At 38.0% G+C, this 21,477-nt stretch overlaps 1 protein-coding gene across 11 annotated transcripts in view; it reads right to left on the bottom strand.

The window, feature by feature from the left end:
• Gphn (gephyrin) overlaps window positions 1–21,477 on the bottom strand; it is a 418,076-nt gene that overhangs the window by 3,645 nt on the left and 392,954 nt on the right. For all 11 annotated transcript variants that reach the window (XM_021201556.2, XM_021201558.2, XM_029541198.1 and 8 more), the window contains 4 exons: window positions 20,356–20,443; window positions 12,197–12,270; window positions 6,556–6,620; window positions 952–1,055 (listed from right to left, as the gene is read on the bottom strand). In XM_021201556.2, coding sequence (XP_021057215.1) covers window positions 952–1,055; window positions 6,556–6,620; window positions 12,197–12,270; window positions 20,356–20,443 — 331 coding nt within the window. The remainder of the gene's footprint in view (window positions 1–951; window positions 1,056–6,555; window positions 6,621–12,196; window positions 12,271–20,355; window positions 20,444–21,477) is intronic.

The following is a 21,477-nucleotide window of genomic DNA, read 5'->3' as shown; positions in this document are numbered from 1 at the left end:
CCTGGAACTCACTTTGTAGACCAGGCTGGCCTCGAACTCAGAAATTCGCCTGCCTCTGCCTCCCGAGTGCTGGGATTAAAGGCGTGCACCACCACGCCCGGCTGAAAAGTTACTTTTAAAGTATTGAGAATTAATATCTTGGTTCTGTAGTATATGATGTCAATAAATTCATTCACAAATACTACAGACCATGTATGATTATTTGGGTAGCAAGTTAGACTAGTAGTGCTGGTAGAGAAAGGCTCACTAACTTCCACGTGACTTACTGCAATACTTGGCTCCTGTTTGACCAGTGCTGTTTGAACAGTATGTCTACCTTTTCCTCCTGAAGTGCCAGATTCTTTTGGTCCTTTCTGAAGTTTTTGAACAGCAATTGCATAAAAGCAGGCAGGCCAACTTCTGTCCTCTATGAACTTCCCAGGGGAAATGATCTCTCACCTCTTATTCCATACAGGTCTATCTAATGAGTGGAGTCAGCTCATTTCTGTTTGCTGGTTGTTCCAACTAGAAGAACCCACTAGAAGTTTGAAGCCTTGTTCTCTAGATTCTTTTAAGTATGATTAAACTTTAAAACATTTTATTTATTTTTATGTGTGTGTTGCCTGTATATGTCTGTATGCCATGTGTATACCCTGCCTGAGGAGAAGATCAGAAGAGGGTATCCCACTCCCTGGGACAGAGTTATAGACAGTTGTGAGCTGCTGTGTCGGTGCTAGTAATCAAATCTATGTCCTCTGGAAGAACAGCCAGTACTTTTTTGACTTCTGAGATATTTCTCTTTATGTTGGAAGAAAATAAAAGTGAATTTTCCTTTCTAGTTTCTACCACAAAGGAAAGAATATTAATACATTTATGATAAAAAACAAATCTAAAATCCTAGGCATTTGTTTTTGCCAGTTGGCAATTGTTATCAGGCTTCAGTTTTGGTTCATGGTCATTAGAAAACATTACCCTGGCTTTGATGATGGTTGGCCGAGGATCCAAGATACCCTGCATCTTTCTCAGTGCAGGTACAACAAAGAGGTTGCAGGTGACCACAGCTGATACAGGATTCCCTGAAAGACAACCAAGTAGTTATTTATAGTATACAACATAAAAATTTGTCAGATAATTATAGCTGCTTATACATTCAGGCATGATAGAAGTGATTGACTGTAAGTCTACTTCTGAGTCACTCTGAACCCAACAGAATGATAGAGTAGACTAGCTGGGTGGTACACACCTTTAATCCCAGGACTCAGGAGGCAGAGGCAGGGAATCTCTTGAGTTCAAGGCCAGCCTGGTCTACAGAGTGAGTTCCAGGTCAGCCAGGGCTATACAGTGACACCTTGTCTCAAAAAAACAAAACAAAACAAAACAAACCACAACAAAAAAAGACAGAATAGAGGTCCAGTTAACCACATCATATGCTACAGAGGATATGAACTGAACCTTTCGGTCATCCATGGAAATATAAAAAGATCTGATACTTCCTTCCTTCCTTCGACAGGGTTTCTCTGTGATTCCCTGGCTGTCTTGGAAATCACTCTGTAGACCAGGATGGCCTCAAACTCACAAAGATCTGCCTGCCTCTGCCTCCCAAGTACTGGCATTAAAGGCATGAGCCACCACTGCTAGGCTCAATGCAATTTTTATTTGCATTTCTCTGATGGCTAGGTATATTGAACATTTTTTTTCCTATTTAACTTCTTTTGAGAATTGTCTGTGCAATTCATTTGCCCATTTGTTGACTGGATTATTTTGGCATTTTGAGTTATTTGCATATCAGTCCCCTGTCAGATGCTACGCGGTTGTTTCTTTTGCTGTCTTTTTGCCTTTTAATTTCGTGCAACCCCGTATGTCAACTCATGCTATTATTTCCTGTGTTATAGGCATTCTAGTCACAAAGTCATTTGCCATGTCTGTATCTTGAATTGTTTCCCATAGCAGTTTTAAAGTTTTAGGTCTTCCATTAAGGTTTCTGATCTGTTTTGTATTGACATTTGTATTGGGATCTACATTCTACATATAGATATCCAGTTTTTCAGAACCATTTGTTGAAGAGGCCCTTCTTCCTCCAACATATGTTTTTGGGACCTTTTGTCACAATTTAGTTGACTGTAGGGCTGGGGAGACAGCTCAGTGGTTAAGAGCATGTACTTCTCTTTCAGATGACTGAAGTCTGGTTCCTAGCACCCACCCCAGTGAGCCCACAATAGTCTGTAATTCCAGCTCCAGCAGATCAGACGCCTCTGGTCTCTGTGGACACCTGCATTTACAATGCTCATATCCATATGCACACACACTTGTTTACACATAATTTAAAGTAACAGAATAAATCAATTGGCTGTAGCTCTATGGGTTTACTCTTGAGTCCTCTGTTATTCTATTGTTCTATGTATCTAGGCTTTTTTTTGTCTTGTTCTTTTTATGTAAATTGTATGTGTGTATAAATGTATGCTTGTATATTTGTGGGAACACATGTGTACATTTAGAAGTGTGTGTGTATGTAGGCCTGAGATTGTTACCAGGAACCTTCTTTAGTAAATTTTCTACTGGTTTCTCAACCAAAGCCTGTGGCTGGTCTCAACAGCCAACATGCTCTAGTGATCGCATCTGTCTTATGAGGCTGGAATTACAGGCAAGCTGCACATCTACTAGGCAGTTACTGTGTTTTGGGACTCTGAACTCTGGTTTTGATTATGTGGTAAGTGCTTAAACTGCCAAACCATCTTCCTAGCCTCGTGTCTGTCTTTGATGCCAGGATGATGGCATTACTGTGGCTCTGTATTGTAATTTGAAATCAGGTATAATGTGGTATCTCCAACGTTGCTCTTTTGGCTCTGGGGTGCTTTGGGTATTTGGAGTTTCCATTTCCATTTAAACTTTAGGACCCCCCTCTCCTCATATTCTGTGAAGAATGTCATTGAAATTCAATGAAAATTGCATTTACTGTGTAGGTCATTTTCAGTAACATGGGGATTTTCTCTGTCAATCAATGAACATGGGCTGTCTTTCCACCTTCTAGTGTTTTCAATTTCCTTCTTCAGTGCTCCAAAGTTTTCATTGTGGAGGTCTTTCATTGTCCTAGCTAGGCTTAATTCCTAGGTAGAGGTGTGTGTGTGTGTGTGTGTGTGTGTGTGTGTGTGTGTGTGTGTGTGTGTGTGATCTTTGGAAGCAATTGTGAATGTGTTTTTTCTTCTGATTTCTTTCTCAGCATATTCATTACAGTACATAGTAAGTGTAGATATTTGTATCCTACTTTGCTGAATTTACCAGGGTCAAGAGCTTTCTAGTGGAGCCCTTAGGGTGTTTAAGTATAGGAACATTATCATCTACAAACCAGGTCAATTTGCAATTTGATTCCCTTCTTTCCAATTTGTATCACTTTTCTTTCTTTCTCCTGCCTCTGCTCTGGCTAAAACTTCCAAGCAGTATGATAAGTAAGAGTGGATACCTTGTCTCATTCTGGAGTTAAGTTTAGCTTTAATCCATTTAGTAGACTGCTGACTATAGATTTATCATATACTGACATATTTTTTTTCTTCCTAAGATCATGCCTTTTCTCATAATGACTTTGTTAAAGGCCTTTTCTGTAAATATTTAGACAGTCACTAGAATGCAAGTTTTCACACTATTTCTTAGTGATCCTCTGGATTTCACCAGCATCTATATGTCTGGTTTTATCTACCCCTTCTGGCCTGTTAAGGCGCCTGAAAACATTTGTAACATACACACACAGCCTCAGTGATGGAAGATGTGCCTAACCCTCGAGAGACTTCAGGCCCCAGGGAGTGGGGAGGTCTGGTGTGGGGTGGTGGGGACATCTTTTTGTAGACAGGGGGAAGGAGGAATGGGAAAACTGTGGGAGGGTGGACCGGGAGGGACTGGACTGTAAGAAATTAAAATTACGAAATGATTGTAAAATTGCTATAATTCTTTAGTTTTATAATTAAAAATTACATTTATTCATTTAACCAGTGTGTGTGAGCACATGTGCACCTGTACTGGCTAGCTTTGTGTCAACTTGACACAGCTGGAGTTATCACAGAGAAAGGAGCTTTAGTTGGGGAAATGCCCCCATGAGATCCAGCTGTGGGGCATTTCCTCAATTAGTGATCAAGGGGGAGAGGCCCCTTGTGGGTGGGACCATCTCTGGGCTGGTCGTCTTAGATTCTATAAGAGAGCAGGCTGAGCAAGCCAGGGGAAGCAAGCCAGTAAAGAACATCCCCTCCATGGCTTCTGCATCAGCTCCTGCTTTCTGACCTGCTTGAGTTCCAGTCCTGCATCCTTTGGTGATCAAAAGCAATATGGAAATGTAAGCCAAATAAACCCTTTCCTCCCCAACTTGCTTCTTGATCATGATGTTTGTGCAGGAATAGAAACCCTGACTAAGACAGCACCCGTGTTCTGATATGCACATGGAGGTTAGAGGACAAGTTGGAGGAGTTGGTTCTCTCCATCTACCATGTAGGTCTGCAGGATTGAAATCAGGTTGTCATGGTTGACAGCAGTACCTTTATCTGCTGAGCCATCTCACCAGCTATAATATTTTAAAAATGAATTGTTCTATAGAATAAATATAATTAGACAGATTAATAATTAGTAAATTGTGATTGTTTCTGATTGGTAGTTGTCATAATAAATAACATTTCTTTATTCTTATCTCTAGTTTCTAACTTTTTATAAAGAAATTTTAAATTTTAATTTATGAGAGAGAAAGAAAGTATGTATGAGTGTGTGTATGTGTGTGAGTGCATGTATTCACTCATGTACCAGTGTGCCATAATACACACATGAAGGTCACAGGACAACTTGTTGGAATTAGCGCTCTCTCTCTCTGTCTCTCTGTCTGTCTCTGTCTCTGTCTCTCTCTCTAGTGTGTGTCCAGAGGATTGGATTGAGTTGGTTCTCAGGCTTTGTTGCAGGTGCCTTAATGCACTAAGCCGTTTTGCCAGCCCCAATTTCCATTTTTTTTTATTTACTGCACACATAATTTTAAAAAGTTAAAAAATTAAATTATGTAAAACTATAAATTTGGCTATAACTTGTTAAGATTGGTGAAGAACTTTAAGCATATAGCCTTTAGTAAAGCATAAATATATTCTAGAAACTGAAAATTCTTTTAAATGGAGCACCTTTCCTATGTGTAGGACTGACGGTCAGGCTCAATGGAAGGTGTTTCAAATAAAATCAGTGATTTGAAGAAGGCTTTTAATATTGTAGTTTCTATGAACATTTATATTTCATCAGAAATGGGCTCCAGCAACAATCATCTTAGTTGTATTATCACTGATGGTCTAATCTGTATGTTAAACCATACCTATGGAACAAGCAGTCTCTTTTGCTAGGTAAAATGAAGCTAGAAGAGTTGTTTATTTTTCATACAATGGATTTCAGAGTCTCAGAGGGAACATTAAAGGTCCTGCGTTTAGTCGTACGCCACAGATACATTTTGAGGTTGCTTCACTTTCATGTCGTCTTGGTATTTTCTGTATGACACAAGTCTATTTTTATGCTTATGGACAGTGTTTAAAATGTTCAGACTTAAAGTTCTTCTGCCTGCTTCTTTTTAAAATAGTTTTTATTTTGATATTTATTGAATATAAAATCCCTGAAACCCATGAGATCTGTGAGTCTGAAATGATAAGTCCTTATTTTCTGAAGGCATTGGTGATAACAAAATAGGGACTTGAGAATTATTACTGGATTTATCTTTTTAGACTAAGTCTTACTTTTTATAGGTAAGGCTGGCTTGAGATTTAAAAATAAATAATAATATTGGTAAGTAATTAATTTTTTTGGTCTTTGAAGCTGTGGCAATTTCCCTGCTTCAGCCTCCCCAGATTTGGAATTATAGGCACAATTGAAGGATACTTTTAAAATTACAAAGTAGCAAGTAGATACATAAAGTTCTAAATCACTTTAAAGTTTATCAAGATTCATAAAGACTTAAGATGCATGGCTGAAAGTAATAAAAACAGAATTAATAAATTCTTGGGAACTGGACCATCTTGGTTTTGCTCGGTCTGAACACAAGAGCTCACGTGGGAATTAGGTGGTGATACTGATGTCACACTGGTGATATGTAGTCACTGGTTGAGATATACCTGTCCCCAGGCCCTAACCATCTTAAATTTTTTAATACCAGAAATATTTTTGTAAGTGTTTGCATTAAGACAATGTCTCGCTCGCTATTTAGCCCAGGCTGGCCTTATTTCATGATCACCCTGCCTCAGCCACAGATATGCACTGGCATACCTTATAATATGTGATCTGGTATTTGAATGATTGACTGTACTTCCTGTTATGAGGTCTCACTAGACTTCCCACTTACATTTTGTTACCGTCTGAGGGTAAGGACTGTGCCCTGGAAGAATATCCTGGTTTGACTAGGTATCAGTCCATTTTACAGGTGAAGGACTAGCCTCAGAGAAACCAAGTGATTGGCCAATTAGTAAGGCCATTCAGATTATAAATCAAGTGATGCTGATTAGAGGTTGGCTATCTGAGAAATCCAAAATTTGGGGAGTCATTTTTCTAGAAAAAGGAGAAAATAATTTTGATGATCCTTACCTGGTAGTGCAAAAATAATTTTTCTTACACCATCAATATCCAAAGTTGCAAATGTTGTTGGCAAGCTAGAAACAAAAAAAGAGTGTTCTTGTTTGTGATTGCTAAGTAACAGAAGAGTAACTTTGAGTGCTCTAGTTTCCTTGCTGAACGATTCACTTACCAGATAAAACGCTCTTCTGTGGACTTGTCTTTAAACCTTCCTACTTGTAAATCAACTGCTTTAGCAACATCTGCTTTCAAGTATCCAAACTTTCTCATTTTCAGTACCTTATTTATTTATTTTTGTCAGTGCCACAGGAACATGTTCTGTATCCCTTTACTCAGTGATATTTATAGTATTTTTGTTGGAGATTTAAAACTCTCTTCTTATTATCAGGATACTACCTGATAATTCATATCTAAATGTCTTTGTTCAAGATAAATATCTCTGATATTAATTATTTTTAAAAGATTTATCTTTATGTATATGAGTATTTTCCTGCATGTGTGCATGTGCACCACATATATGCAGTGACTGAGCAGGTCAGAGGGATGCATCGGATCCTCTGGAATTTAAGTTATGGATGGCTGTGAGGAACCATGTGGGTATTAGCCACCCGAGCCCCTGCAAGAGCAGCCAGTGCTCTTAACTAAAGAGGCATCTCTCCAGCCCCTTATCTTCTAAAAACAACCCTCAGCAATATCCATAAAAAACCTTTCCACGTATCAAAGATGCTTTTGAACTAGATAAATCAAATTCTATGGCTAGAACAAAGTTCAAGCAATCTCTCTCAAATATCAAAGTTTATGTTTATCTCAAACATAAACTTCCATGGGACATTTGAGGGGCTGCGTGGTATGGGTAGGTAGTTGACAACAGTGATTTTTTTTCCTATTGTCACATAGAATTTGGCTGTAAAATTTATATATGAATCAAACTTGGGTGAGGCAAACCTCTCAGGGAACACTAAAACTTCCCGAGAGGCAAAATTTAATTATTTTTTGCACTAAATTATGGTTTTATTTTGGAGGGCCATTTTTGCTTGTTGATCTTTAATTTTTTTAAACTTATTTACTGTGGGAGTGTGTGTGTTACAACTCATGTATGGAAGTCAGAGAACCATTTGTAGGAGTCCATTCTTTCATATGGGGGAATCAAACTTAGGTTATTAGTCTTGACAGCAAGTGCCTTTCCCTGCCGATCCATCTCACTGGCTTCTTGGGTTGATCTTTAAAAACAGACCTTTCAGCTGGGCAGTCAGTGGTGTCACACGCCTTTAATCCCAGCACTCTGGAGGCAGAGGCAGGCCTACCTCTGAGGCAAACAAAGCAAGTTCCAGGACAGCCAAGGCTACACAGAAAAACCCTGTCTTAAAAAAAACAAAACTAACCAACCAACAAAACCAGACCATTCACTCATTACTGTTTACTATGATATAGCAACAGTACCATTTTGGATGACTTTTAGCTACATTATTCTGATATAATACAGTGATATCAGATTCCAATCATAAAGACACTGGTTGCTTTATAAAGTGACTTCAAGTTGCTATCTATACAGCTGTGCTTCTCACTTCTGTCCTTCCATATGTGCAGAGTGATATCAACAACAGTAATAGTATCTGTTATTATTTAAGAGACATTCATGTATCACACTCATTATTTCATTTAAGTTTCACAGCAGTAGCAAAAGATGAAATTTGCCATAGTATGTCGTAGATGAAAAAACTGAAACTCAGATATATGAAAAAGATACTCTCACTTAGCTACTAAGATTTTGTAAAAATAAAGATTTTGAACCAAAGTCATTTTAACTTTAAGGTTCATGTTAGGTAAAGTCAGCATGGTATAGTCTATAACAGAGTTAGTACGTGGACTTTGGGGTTTGGGACCTTTTTTTTTTAAAAGTCCTTAATGCTTTGCTGTGTAGTAGAACAAGATTAGATTATGTGTAGGCAACTGAGCAATGATTATTACTGTTTGACAAAAATAAGATCCCAGGTGCATTCTTGAGAACAGCTACATTGCTATGGCAGATCTGTATAATGCTTTGCTGAGTACTTTCCTTTATATTTTTAAGATTCATATTCTCTCTCTCTCTCTCTAACATAGTCAAAATGGCCAATCTGCCAAAAGCAATCTACAGATTCAATGCAATCCCCATCAAAATTCCAACCCAATTCTTCACAGAGTTAGAAAGGGCAATTTGCAAATTCATCTGGAATAATAAAAAACCTAGGATAGCAAAAACCATTCTCAACAATAAAAGAACCTCTGGTGGAATTACCATGCCTGACCTTAAGCTGTACTACAGAGCAATTGTGATAAAAACTGCATGGTACTGGTACAGCGACAGACAAGTAGATCAATGGAATAGAATTGAAGATCCAGAAATGAATCCACACACCTATGGTCACTTGATTTTTGACAAGGGGGCTAAAACCATCCAGTGGAAAAAAGACAGCATTTTCAACAAATGGTGCTGGCACAACTGGCAGCTATCATGCAGAAGAATGAGAATCGATCCATTCTTATCTCCTTGTACAAAGCTCAAGTCTAAGTGGATCAAAGATCTCCACATAAAACCAGAGACACTGAAATTGATAGAGGAGAAGGTGGGGAAAAAAATCTCTCTCTCTCTCTCTCTCTCTCTCTCTCTCTCTCTCTCCCTCCCTCCCTCCCTCCCTCCCTCCCTCCCTCCCGTCTGTTTCCTATCCATGTTTGACATGGGGATCCCAACTCAGATGGCCATGATTGTGCTGCAAGGCTTCACTGACTGAGCCATCTCCAGTTGCCCGAGTATCTTTTTCTTTTCAATTAAAGACAATTATATTTGGAGTGTGCTGTATGTGGAAAGGGCAAAGCTAACTTATTTGCTTTTCTGTTTTCTTTTTGTTCAAACAGTGAGTAGAACAAATAACCTACAAGCTCTTATATTAAAGTAAGTATAATATTCTAGCCAGCTAAGGGAAGATCACTTAAATTTCTAAGCCACACTGTTGTGGCAAATTAGTTCATAGATAATTGTATTTAAAGTCTATATCAAGTATAAGGGCACATTAAATTTTCTTTTAAACCTGAAAGAGGTAATTTCTCCAAAGGTGCACACTCAAAAAAGATCTATTTACCACAGAACATTTTATATTCAGGCATTACTATTATAAGTATCTTGTTGCTGGAAGTGTGTTAGTCTGGAAAGCCATTTTCTTAGAATTCAACACATACTGCTTATTCTGAAATCAGAATTAACAGCATTTATACTTTGATTGTGGTCCCAAAGTGAAAGGATTTTAAGGGAGAAAGAGGAATACGTGTAACTGAAGCACTCCCTAAGCTGAAAGTAGGAAACTCGGACCTGAGGATGCAAACATCACCACCACAAGCTCTGCTTAATTCTCCACAGCTGGAAACAAGTAATATCAGCGTCTTTCCCCACAAAGGGAAAAAACCAAATCTACGTTTGAGAGGAGAAATACAGTGACATGCTTCGGGGATGTCTTCTGTGCTCTGATCAAATCGCCTCTGTTCAAAATCACTGGGGAAATGCTCAGTATATAACATTAGCATATGACAGGCCGTTATTTAGTTATTTTGTGCTTGTCTATATAAATGATGTGGAAGTCAGAGGACTCTGGGACTCGGGCTCTTTCCTTCCCTTCTACCATACTGGTTCTGGAGACTGAACTCTGCTCATCAGGCTTGGTTATTTACAAAGCTATCTCGATGGCCCAAAAGGGTTTTTTTTTTTTTTTTTTTTTAATATATTTTTTGGATTTTTCCAAGCAGGGTTTCTCTGTGTAGTCTGGCTGTCTTAGAACTCTGTCAGTATACCAGGCTGGCCTTGAACTTGGAGATCCATCTGCTTCTGCCTCCTATGTGTTGGGAGCAAAGGTGTGGGCCATTATCACCTGGCCCAAAATGTTATTCTTAATAGAATGATCCAAATCCCATAGTTTCAAAAACAAAAGGGTTTTTCCTGCAATTGGGGCACACATTGGGGGCATACAGACATATACTGCCAAGGATCTTATGAAATTGAGGAGAACACCATAGAGTAAATTTTTTTTAAAGATGTATTTTATGTAAATGAGTGTTTTGCTTGCATTTATGTCTGTGCACCATGTGCATGCCTTGTGTTTGCATAGGCCAGAAGAGAGTATTGGATTCTCCTGGAACCAGGGTTGCAGATGGTTGTGAACACCATGTAGGCATTGGGAACTGAATGCAGGTCCTCTGCAAGAACAGCTTGTGCTGTTAGTGGCTGAGCCATTCTTCTAGGTCCTTTAGGGATAATCTTAGCTCTGTACTAAATAAGGCTAAATTATGAGGGTAAAGCCTAATCCTTGCCCTAGAACTGAAATCCAGTGCTAACAAACCTTGGTGACTTTAGGCTGGTATTTAACTTACAATAATGCTAAACTCCCATGCCACGTTTTCTCACAGTTCATATGAGCTCCTATTAGAGTATAACTGTGAATTAAAGCAGGGTCACTGTTTCCTGGGACATGTGCTAAAACACTCTCCCACACACTGAGGCATATATAGGTGCTTAGATTTACTCAGTGCCAGGATCTAAGATGGTAGCTTTAGTGCCTGAAAACTATGTGTGCTTTATTAATACGACTATTGGGAACTTCTCCCACCAGTTCTTTCTAGTTTTAGGAAATATGAAAATCTTCTTGTATGGTTATTTCACTTTCTTCTTGGACAGAATGGGAAGCAATGTTAAACACCATTATGAAGTATTTATGTGAAGAAAGAAAGCAACTGAGTCTGAATCTAGGTTATACAGGTAACAGATAGAGAAACATGCTCAATACAACCCAAGGAAGCAATCATTCTATCAAGTAGATATTAGTGATCTATTTCCTCCAACAAGTCAATGGCAAAAATAAAAAAAACAAAACAAAACAGAAAACACACCAAGATAACCACCATCACTACCACCCCTGGACCCCAAATCTAATAACAAAAGGTTCAGGGAAAAATAAACATTTAATAGAGATTTAATTACTAAGAGCAACAAATGGACTTTACTTGAATCACAAATTAGAACAATTATAAAACAAAAAGCACTCTTTTTCTTGACATTTTAGATATTAGATAACAATATAAAACATTATTTATTTTCTTTGAAAAGACAATATTATTGTATTTATGAAAGACAATGTTCTTGTTCTTATGACCTATCAAAATGACATGACTAAAACTAGCTTTAAAACATTCTAGCCACCTTTCCTCCAAAATGAGATTGGGAATTGATGAAGCAAGTACAAACGCATGCTGGTAGTTACTGACTTCAGTAATGTACATGTGGTTGGACTCGGTGTTTTTCTACTTCCCTATATATTTGAGAATTTTCATGCTAAACTTTTTAAGAAAGAATGAAGGTATGGGGAGAAAGAGAGGCACTAAACATGGTAATTACAAAGGAAACAAAGTGAGAAAATGTCTTTGCTTTGTTTCTACCAAACTCATTGATTCACAGGATGAAATTTAATTTCAAACTGGAACTGCACATATGAAAAGTATTCTAGTAGTAAAATATTTTCTTTATTAAAATAAGAAACCCATAATAAAAAGTATAAAACAAAGAATTTAAGACTTGATTAGTTAAAGCAATCCAAATAACCTAATATAGTAGATAAAAGTATTTTCATACCCTGGCTTCATAAAAACTCTGCCAAAATGGATCTGAGCATGAAGATCAATGTCCAGCACCTGCTTGAGATAGTCCTGCAAATATTAAAGACAGTCATTTTATTTTCAAACATTTTAGTATCAGACTTTTAACACATTAATGACAATAAAATTGATATATGATCAAAAAGATCATCTTTGCTATTTTAATGATGTGCTAATCTCAACTATTCATTCCTCACTCACTTTCTTACTCATTTAATAATTATTTTTGGGGTACTCTGTGTATGTAGAGGCTCAAGGGGATATAAACCAAACAAAAGAGACAATTTCCCTGGTTTTCTAGAAAGCACATTGTAGAGTCAGAGGCAGTGCCATAATACCTGTAATCCCAGCACCTAAGAGAAGGAAATAGGAGAATCACAAGTTCAAGACCAGCCTGGGCTAGATAGTAACACTTTTTCTTAAAAATAAAAGCATAAAGAAAATTTTAGTCTAGTAGCAGAAGCCAGATAATAACTAGAATAACAATAGTAATGTTTTAATTGATGAGTTTTTGTCCCTGAGATAAAATTTTATGACCAAGAAAGGCCATTAAATAAAGAAGTCTCTAAAAGTTACAGCTGGCATGGCACAGTTACAATAGTGGTACAAATGTTATAGGGTAACAAGTCATTATTTGAATGTAAGGGAACACATTCCTGATACTGTAAATCTGGCCAACAACCCCGTGGTTGGGGACCTTATAGGCCTTAGGGTGAACCTACTATTTCCATTCTGCTACGTGAACACTGTATTAAATTACCCTCTAACTTCATAGTCCCTATACAATAGTGACATTTCGAGGGCCTTGTTCGAGGAATTTCTTTGTTCAGTGAACAAAGAAACTAGAAGCTGGTCAGAGTGCAGAGATGTGTAACTGGAGTGCTCAGCAACAAATGGACTGTCTATATCACACCCCTTCCTCAGGCTCAGGGGCCACATGCAGAGTCAGGAAGGACAGAGTGATACTGTGTCTTCTGCTCATGTCAGGACTGACACACTCATGAACTCGCAGCTGAATAATACCTCAACTCATATGATCACGCCAGTCAACATTTTATCACAGAATGGGAATGGATTCATGAGCCTGCTAACTATGGACAACTGATGGTTTCTGGAGGAGGTTGAGTCAGCCTCTGGTAGGTTAACCACATTCCAGCAATGCCCTCATCCCTGCAGCTGCAGGAGTGAGGTCCTCTGAGACGTGTCAGACAAACTAACTTCCTGTCTTTCTTTCCTCCTTTCTTTTTTCTTGGGGGTGGGGCAGGTTTAAAAAAAAAAAAAAGAAAAGAAAAGAAAAAAAAAAGACAGGGTTTCTCTGTGTAGCCCTGGCTATCCTAGAATTTGCTATGTAGACCAGGCTGGCCTTGAATTCACAGCTATCTGCCTGACTCTTTACAGAGTACTGGGATAAAAGGCAGGTACAACCACCCAGCTGCAATTCATTTTCTAATACTTGAGCATATTTTGATTTTTAGAACAAAGTCTTGATTTTTACTAAACGTCATATCTAAGAGTCCTGTACTAGTACACTTTTACAATCCTTTGTTTCTACTGTCAATCTTTATACCTGCATGGTAAACACGTGACTAGATTAGGCTTCTTTCTCCCTTACCTTCATTTTTCAAAGGACTATTTTTCTGGATATAAGTTCCATATTGACAGTAAAATTTCTGAACTGTGAAAGTGCTATTTTATTGTTTTCTGGGTTCTCTCATTTATGTTGAAATTATTTCTGTTCGTTTTGTCTTTCCTTTTTTAGGTGGAGTGCTTTGGTGAGATTGGTTGTTGTTAAGGATTTTCAGTACGTTGGCCAGGATTACCCATGTATGGTTTCTTTGTAGCTCCTGGAAATCTCTGGCTTGTCTTCTATTAGTTTTGAAAATTCTTTGTCAGGGCTGGGGAGAAACTTCAGGCAGTAAACTGATTGGTATACAAACTTGAGGAACTGAGTTTGTATTCTCTTCTCCCACACAGAAAAGCGAGGCTCAACTGTACATACCTGTAATTCTAGCTCTGAGGAGGCAGAGACAGGAAGAACCTTGGAGCTGGCCAGTAGACCTAGCTAGCCTAGTAAGCTTCAGGTTCAGTGTGATAACTTATCTACAACACACACACACACACACACACACACACACACACACATACACACACACACCCCCACATGCTCATGTTTTCTTCTTGATCTTTATATATGCTAAGACTTTACCATATTTGTTTTATCTGCTTCCATATTTTCTATTGTTTTTCTAAACTCAGACTTCAATTTCTAATTTTTTTTTTGGAAATATGTAGCAGTTTTTAGAGATTCATGTGAATATAAAAATCAGTTTCACTTCTGGGGCTCTTTCATGAAAATGTCTTCTCTCAATTTTAAGTCATTTTCCTGGGTAATGATATATTCCAACAGAAAAAATGTTTTCTCTTAGTGACCTGCTGAAGCATTGTCCTACTTCAAGAGTTTAAGCTAAAAGGTAGTTTCAAGATGACCATCCTCCATGAAAAACTTTGAATTCTTTTTTTTTTCTTTCCTTCTTTCCTTTCTTTTTTGAGACAGGATTTCACTAGCAGCCCTGGCTGTTATGGAACTTGCTATATAGACCAAGCTGGCCTGAAATTCACATAGATATGCCTGCCTCTGCTTCCCAAGTGCTGGGTTAAAAATGTGCAAGACCATGTCCAGCTAAATCTTAGATTCTTAAGAATTATGAAAAAATGTTTATTATATAAGCTTCTCAGTTAGTCTTTTATTCTTAGCTTCTTGATCTTTTGTCATATCTCCTGCCCCAATACCACAAAGCCGAGGCTGGCTTTGAATCCAAGATCCTCCCTCAGACCCTGTCTCATTCCCCTGTGGAATTAGAGGCAGATACTACTAATTTCAGCAAATGTTTCCAAAAGCCTATTAATTGTCAGGAATTTGTGTGCCAGGCATGACCTTGAAACACACATATATTATATGTTTTTACTAGATGACAACAACCCTCCACAAATAGATTAACAAAACACATGCCATTTGTGGTATATACTACAATGGAAACAACCAGGCACTAGGAGAGGCACTAGGAAGCTGGGCTAGAGAATTAGGAAAGGACCCTGGAGAAGAAGTAGTGATGTATTTAGCTAAGCTCTGCAGAGTAAGAGGGATTCAGGCATGCAAAATGTTGAGGAAAGAGAATGAATTATATCATTTTGAAAATAATTCTAAGGTAACTTAATAAACTAATAGATAGAACTGATAGAAAGTTAACTAGTAAATAATCGTCAGATACTTAATTTTTACATAAGATATAATACTAAACCTATAGTTTTAAGTGAACAAATTTTTAATAATGTAATTTGCTTATTTTTGTATGCTATGGAGAGCTCAAAACTTGAGAAGTGACTTTCATTTGCCTTGTTTTATAAAAACGATGCCTAAACAAAGTCTTAAGTATAATTAAATTTTAATTAACTCAATAGTAATGAATTTACTTGTGGGATGTGTGTGTGTGTGTGTGTGTGTGTGTGCGTGTGTGTGTGTGTGTGTGTGTGTGTAGTGGGCATAGGTGTGGATGCTAAAGGGTGACTTTAGATATCTCCCTCAATTGCTCTCCACCATTTAAGAAAATTAGGGTTAGGAGATAGAGAAGAGGGGAGGGGGAGGGAAGGGTTCAGAAGGGGAGAGGGAAGGAAGCATGTGGTATGAGTGTGTGATCATGCTAAGAAGCACATGTATAGGTCAGAAGACAACTTGTGGGAATTGATTCTATCTTTCCACTGAGTATGTTCTGAGACCCACACTGGGTCAATAGGCTTCAAAGCAAGCCTTTTTACATGGTGAACCACTTCACTGGTCCATATCCACCTCAGTTTTTAAGTGAGGTTTATCACTGAGCCTGGAGCTCACTGATGTGGGATCCTGTTTTTCTGTCCCCACTTCCATAGCTGCGGTATTATGCTGCTGGCACTTGTACCTAAATTTCGGAGATCTGAACTCAGGTCCTTATGTCTGTGTTACAAGCACTTTACTGACTGAGCCCCACCCCACCTACTGCATCTTAGATATTAATTAATGTTTTCCTACAACGTGAAAATTATTTTCAGCTGGGAGGTGGTGGCGCAAGCCTTTAATTCCAGCACTTGGGAAGCAGAGGCAGGCGGATTTCTGAGTTAGAGGTCAGCCTGGTCTACAAAGTGAGTTCCAGGACAGCCAGGGCTACACAGAGAAACCCTGTCTCCAAACAAACAAACAAACAAAAAGAAAGAAAACTATTTTCACATAATCTTCCTGTTGGGTTTATATTTCTGATTAACGAAGCACAACAAAGAACAAATATCCCTTACTTATGAGTTTGTGAAACCTGTGCCAAACTTGTTATTTATAAGCATAGTAAAAAAAAAAAAGACGTATTTATTTATACTTTATGTGTATCAGTGTCTTTCCTGCATGCATATTTGTGCCTGTGAAGGCCAGAAGAGGGCATGAGACCAGTACAGGGGAATGTCAGGGCCAGGAAGCGGGAGTGGGTGGGCTGAGGAACAGGGCAGGGGGAGGGTATAAGGGGCTTTGGGGATAGCATTTGAAATGTAAATGAAGAAAATATATAATAAAAATATATGTCAGAAGAAGAAGAAGAAGAAGAAGAAGAAGAAGAAGAAGAAGAAGAAGAAGAAGAAGAAGAAAAGAAGGCATGAGAGTCTCAACTATAGTTACAGACGTTGGTTACCTTGAAGGTACTGTGAGCCAAACCTGGATCTTCTAGAATAGCCAGTTCTCTAACACATACACAGATTCCACTCTAGCCCCTGTGTTCATTTTCAAGTTTTTTTTTTTTGTTGTTGGCAGTGGTTTGAAAAATTAGGTAGTGTTTTAGCCTTCTAAAATTAATTTCTAAATTAAATTTAAAAGAAAGAAAATGTTAGAATTCTTTTACATTTAAAATTATCTCCAGAGTTCCTAGAGGGCTTCTAGAAGACCATAGGTTGGTTTTTGCATTTTATAAGAAGAGACAGTGGAAATAGTTAGGCTTGTTTGATATGCTATTCTTTTAAAAGTTTCATGAGAGGAACTGCCATATCTGAGAAGAGATGCTCACTTGGCCCTAGGTTTGATTCCTACAGTAAACTGGTATTAATACACATATCAGAAACTATGACTGTTAATAAGCCTTACATCAATTTGATTGGACTGATGAATGCCTAGGAGATTAGTCAAGCACACCTCTGAAAGGATTCACTAAGTGAGAAAATCATGCTTTGACACTGAATACTATCAGAAAGAACAAAAGGGAGAAGGGAGAAGACTCTACCATGTGCAGGCCTCTCTCTGCTTCCTGGCCACCCTGATGTGAGCTGTTCTGTTCCTAAGGGCCTCTTTTCCATGATGGACTGAAACCTCTGAAAACAACAGCTATAATAAAGCCTTACTCCCTTACATTGTGTATATCAGATATTTTATGAAAATGATAAAAAATGGTTAACACTGCTTTATTTACATGAACTCTCTATCTAGAGATTTGATAGATAAAACTTTCATAATTTTACTACTGGAGAAAACATTCACCAGTAATCCTCAGTCTAGTCTCAGGGCCACAGATTTCCTGCTTTGCCCTAACAAACCTAGGATCAGAAGTATATGCCATCACACCTGGCTGGTCAAATTTATGAAGTCATCTCCCCAAAAGAGATTTCACATAGTTCTGACAACTCGCTAGACCACCCTGCAGGAGAGCCTGGAACTAAATTAGTAACAGGTCAGTGATGGGTGAGGCCATATCTTGACCAGGACTGTTTAGTTTTTTATATATATATAAAACTTGCATTTAAACTTGAACTTCATGTCAGGATCCTGAAGATAGACTTGCAGTTAGGGGGTCATTAGACCTATTTACTATTCTCAGTGTGGTCAAGTTGTGTACATTTCCTTTTTCTGCTTTTCACCATTGCTTGTTTAAACTAGCCTACTGAAGAAAGTGACTGAACCTTGATTATTAAGGTAGTTGGGGCCCAGGTTCTGACCCTAGCATTCCAGTACATCTCTAGGAGATAACAGGACAATGACCAAGTCCTGGGGTCCTGGGAATAGTTTGAGATATCCTTATCTTAAAATCTATTGCCTGGTGAATTCAAGTTCTAGTGTAAGAATCTTGAAACAGAGATAGTGGAATAAAGAAAACCAGTATGCTATTGGCTTTGTTTTCTTCTTAATAAAACTCTAAGATAGATGATATCTTTGTTAGCACTAATAGATTAGATTCAGAAGTATTCATCTTCTGCTGACAACTTTTTCATCATAGCTGCCATGCCTGTGTGTACACAGGTTTTGCCTCTGTGGAGGTATAAGGGAAGACAAACATTATTAGGTTTGCCCAGCAGCAGCATCCCACAATTAGCTCCTTAGAAACTAAGATAAATTCTGTACAAACAGCCCCTGAAAATACGTTTAACATTAAACAGTCCTGAATTTGGGGTATGCTTTTGTGATATTAAGAGCAACTTGATAATGAAAATATGGTGCAGATCATTTCTTATAGCGCTCCCAACAGTACAGATTCCAAATGTAGTCTTTGGATTTCATGAGATGTGTTTACCTGGTGCTAAAGGCTTCCAGGAAAGACTTACATAGCTAATTATGTGTAGCAAGAATACCTATCCATACTATTAACACTTTCCTTCAAGCTATAATTTAAAATAATAGTCTTAGACTGAGATTCTTTTCTTTTATGGGTTTTGGAAACTAAAATCAGGTTCTCAAAAAAGAGTCTGAAATCAAAGTTGTGAATGAAATAGCAGGTATTTTTCTGTTCAGGTTACTGAATTTGTTCTCAGAGACAAAAGAATTCATGAACCAGGGTCAGGTTGTAAGCTTAGGCCATTTCATAACTATACGGGGCAGGGTCTAAGGTCATGTATACAATTATATATTATATATACTCTAGCTCCTAGAAAATATTAATTTAAAAACCAGGCATGGTAGCACATCTGTTTCTCCTGCTAGAGCTGGAAGCAGAAGGACCAGAAGTTCAAGATCATCATTAGCTATATAACAAGTACAAGGGTAGCCTGGGCTATAGGAAACCTTGACTCAAAAAAAATAGAAGAAAATACGAATGTATTAAAACTTATGATGACATCATAATTTTAAAATTTAAGTCATTATTATGAGATATGAGAAAATTTAGAAATAGGTAAAACATTTCTAAAATATTTTTGAGACAAGCCATAAATTTGATTATAGCAAGGAATATTTTACTTTAATAACATTATTCAATGGGTCTAATAATCATAAACTAACACTTCATTAAGACATACAAACTTAGTGATACTACAATGCTAAAACTGAAATTTATATAAGATTAAGATATACTATGTACAAAAACTTTAGTCATATAAAGTCATACATATGTATATATTTTTTCGTTGCAATTATCAATTGGTTGCCTCTTTGAGGGCATGTTCAAACTGAAGAAAGGTGGATATTTCTTTATCTTGGGCATAAATATATAAAGGAAGTCCCAATGTAAAAGTAAGTGAAAAACATGTCTTCAAGTATGAGCAAAAAAGGCATTCTATAGTTTGTGAGATTTTCCAGGATGCTCCTGATGTAAACACCCTGATTAATTCCATGGCATCTTTTTTAGAAAGACCAGTGCTTTCTGAAGCCTTCAAGCTTTTAGCTTTGTGGGATTCTGATAATGAATACTAGATGCCTACTTAGTAGTGTTGTTAATGGTCAACTTGACATAGCCTAGAATTACCTGTAAAAGGAGACTCAATTGTCTTTATTAGGTTGGTCTGTGGGTATTTCTGCAAGGGATGGTCTTAATTATGAAATGATGTAGGAGGGCCCAACCAAAAGGTGGTACTATTCTCTCGATAGGTGGTCCTGGGCTAGATAAGAAAGCTAGCTCAGCATGAGCCTGCGATCTAGCCAGCAAGAAGTGTTCCTTAATAGTTTCTGCTTCAAGTTCCTGCACTCACTCCCTTGAATGATAGACCTGGAGGTATAAGTCAAGAAAGTTTCTCTGTCTCTGTGTTCTTTGGGTCAGAGTGTTTTACTGTAGAAGCAGAAATCAAATCAAAATTCTACCAAACCACAATAGTGGATCAAAGGTAAAATCATTAAGTGACTAAGTTCCACGAGCCTATTTTCCATACCTTTTCCCCCATGGACACACCTCCTGACGTGATGATGACATCAGCACGGCTGATACCCTCATTCAAGGCATTGAGTAAGTCATCTGGGCTGGAATAATGAAGACAAGTATGTTAATACAGAAAGAAATAAACAGTGCTAACTGAAAACTATTTTATAAATGTTATTGGTTTACATTGTTGTGAGCATAACAGTGTGTTCTGTGTGAAGTGGGAATCAAATGGGTCTCTACAATTAAGAATGTAAGCATTAATATGGAAAAAGAACCTTGTACAATGCTGAAGTAGTAGCTATTGGCACTTTCACAGGGCTTTTTGTTCAAACAATGCAGTAGAGGAGACAGTGGGGTGCTGTAGGATGTCTGAAGTATTTTGGTTTGCCCACAGATATCCTATGTATGGAAAGTCACATGTCCTGGAAGTCCTGGACATACGAGTATAGTTAGTGACCCTGCATGCCAACAGGATCACATAAGACTTTTTAGAGAAAGTCAATATGGTGATTGATGCTCGTTTTATCGTCCTTCATGAAGCTGAAGCAGGATGTTCACTGTTAAGTTTGAGGCCAGTTTGGGCTGCAGAGTGAAATTCTGTCTCAGAAAACAAACCCAATGAACAAAGGATCTTTAAAGCAAGTGACTTGGAGCCAGATCGCAATGGACTACGGCCTGACTAGAGTGAAGGGCTTGGCAGAAATGATCAGATAGAAGAAGAAGATTCTGCAGGTTTCCTCAAGCTTGGAAACATGGAGTCTGTCAAATAGGAAGTGGAAGGGGGAAACCCCAAGGACTATGAAGAGCCAATAGGAGCTTACTGCAAAAAGAAAGGATAGGAAAAAAAGAAGGCAGGTTGTATGAGCTATTGTGTGAGAGTAAAGGGAATCCTGGGGAAGGCAAGTAAGTACCCCAGGCCCCTCCAAGGTACCCGTGTATCTGAGGTCTGGGGAGAAGAGGTACTTTATACCCAGCTCACACTCTCCTTTTCTGAGAACGTCTTACTTGGAAGAGAGTAGTGTTTACTTTCTTTCCTTCATGGACATGTGACACAGACATCTGAGAAGAAGGTAAGCCTGGCTTCTCATTTTCTTTTCTTTCTTTCTTTCTTTCTTTCTTTCTTTCTTTCTTT

This window comes from Mus pahari, chromosome 7 (genome assembly GCF_900095145.1).
Source record: "Mus pahari chromosome 7, PAHARI_EIJ_v1.1, whole genome shotgun sequence".
Taxonomy (NCBI): domain Eukaryota; kingdom Metazoa; phylum Chordata; class Mammalia; order Rodentia; family Muridae; genus Mus; species Mus pahari.
Note: the sequence above shows the minus strand (reverse complement) of the source record. Positions and strands in the feature narration are given on the sequence as shown.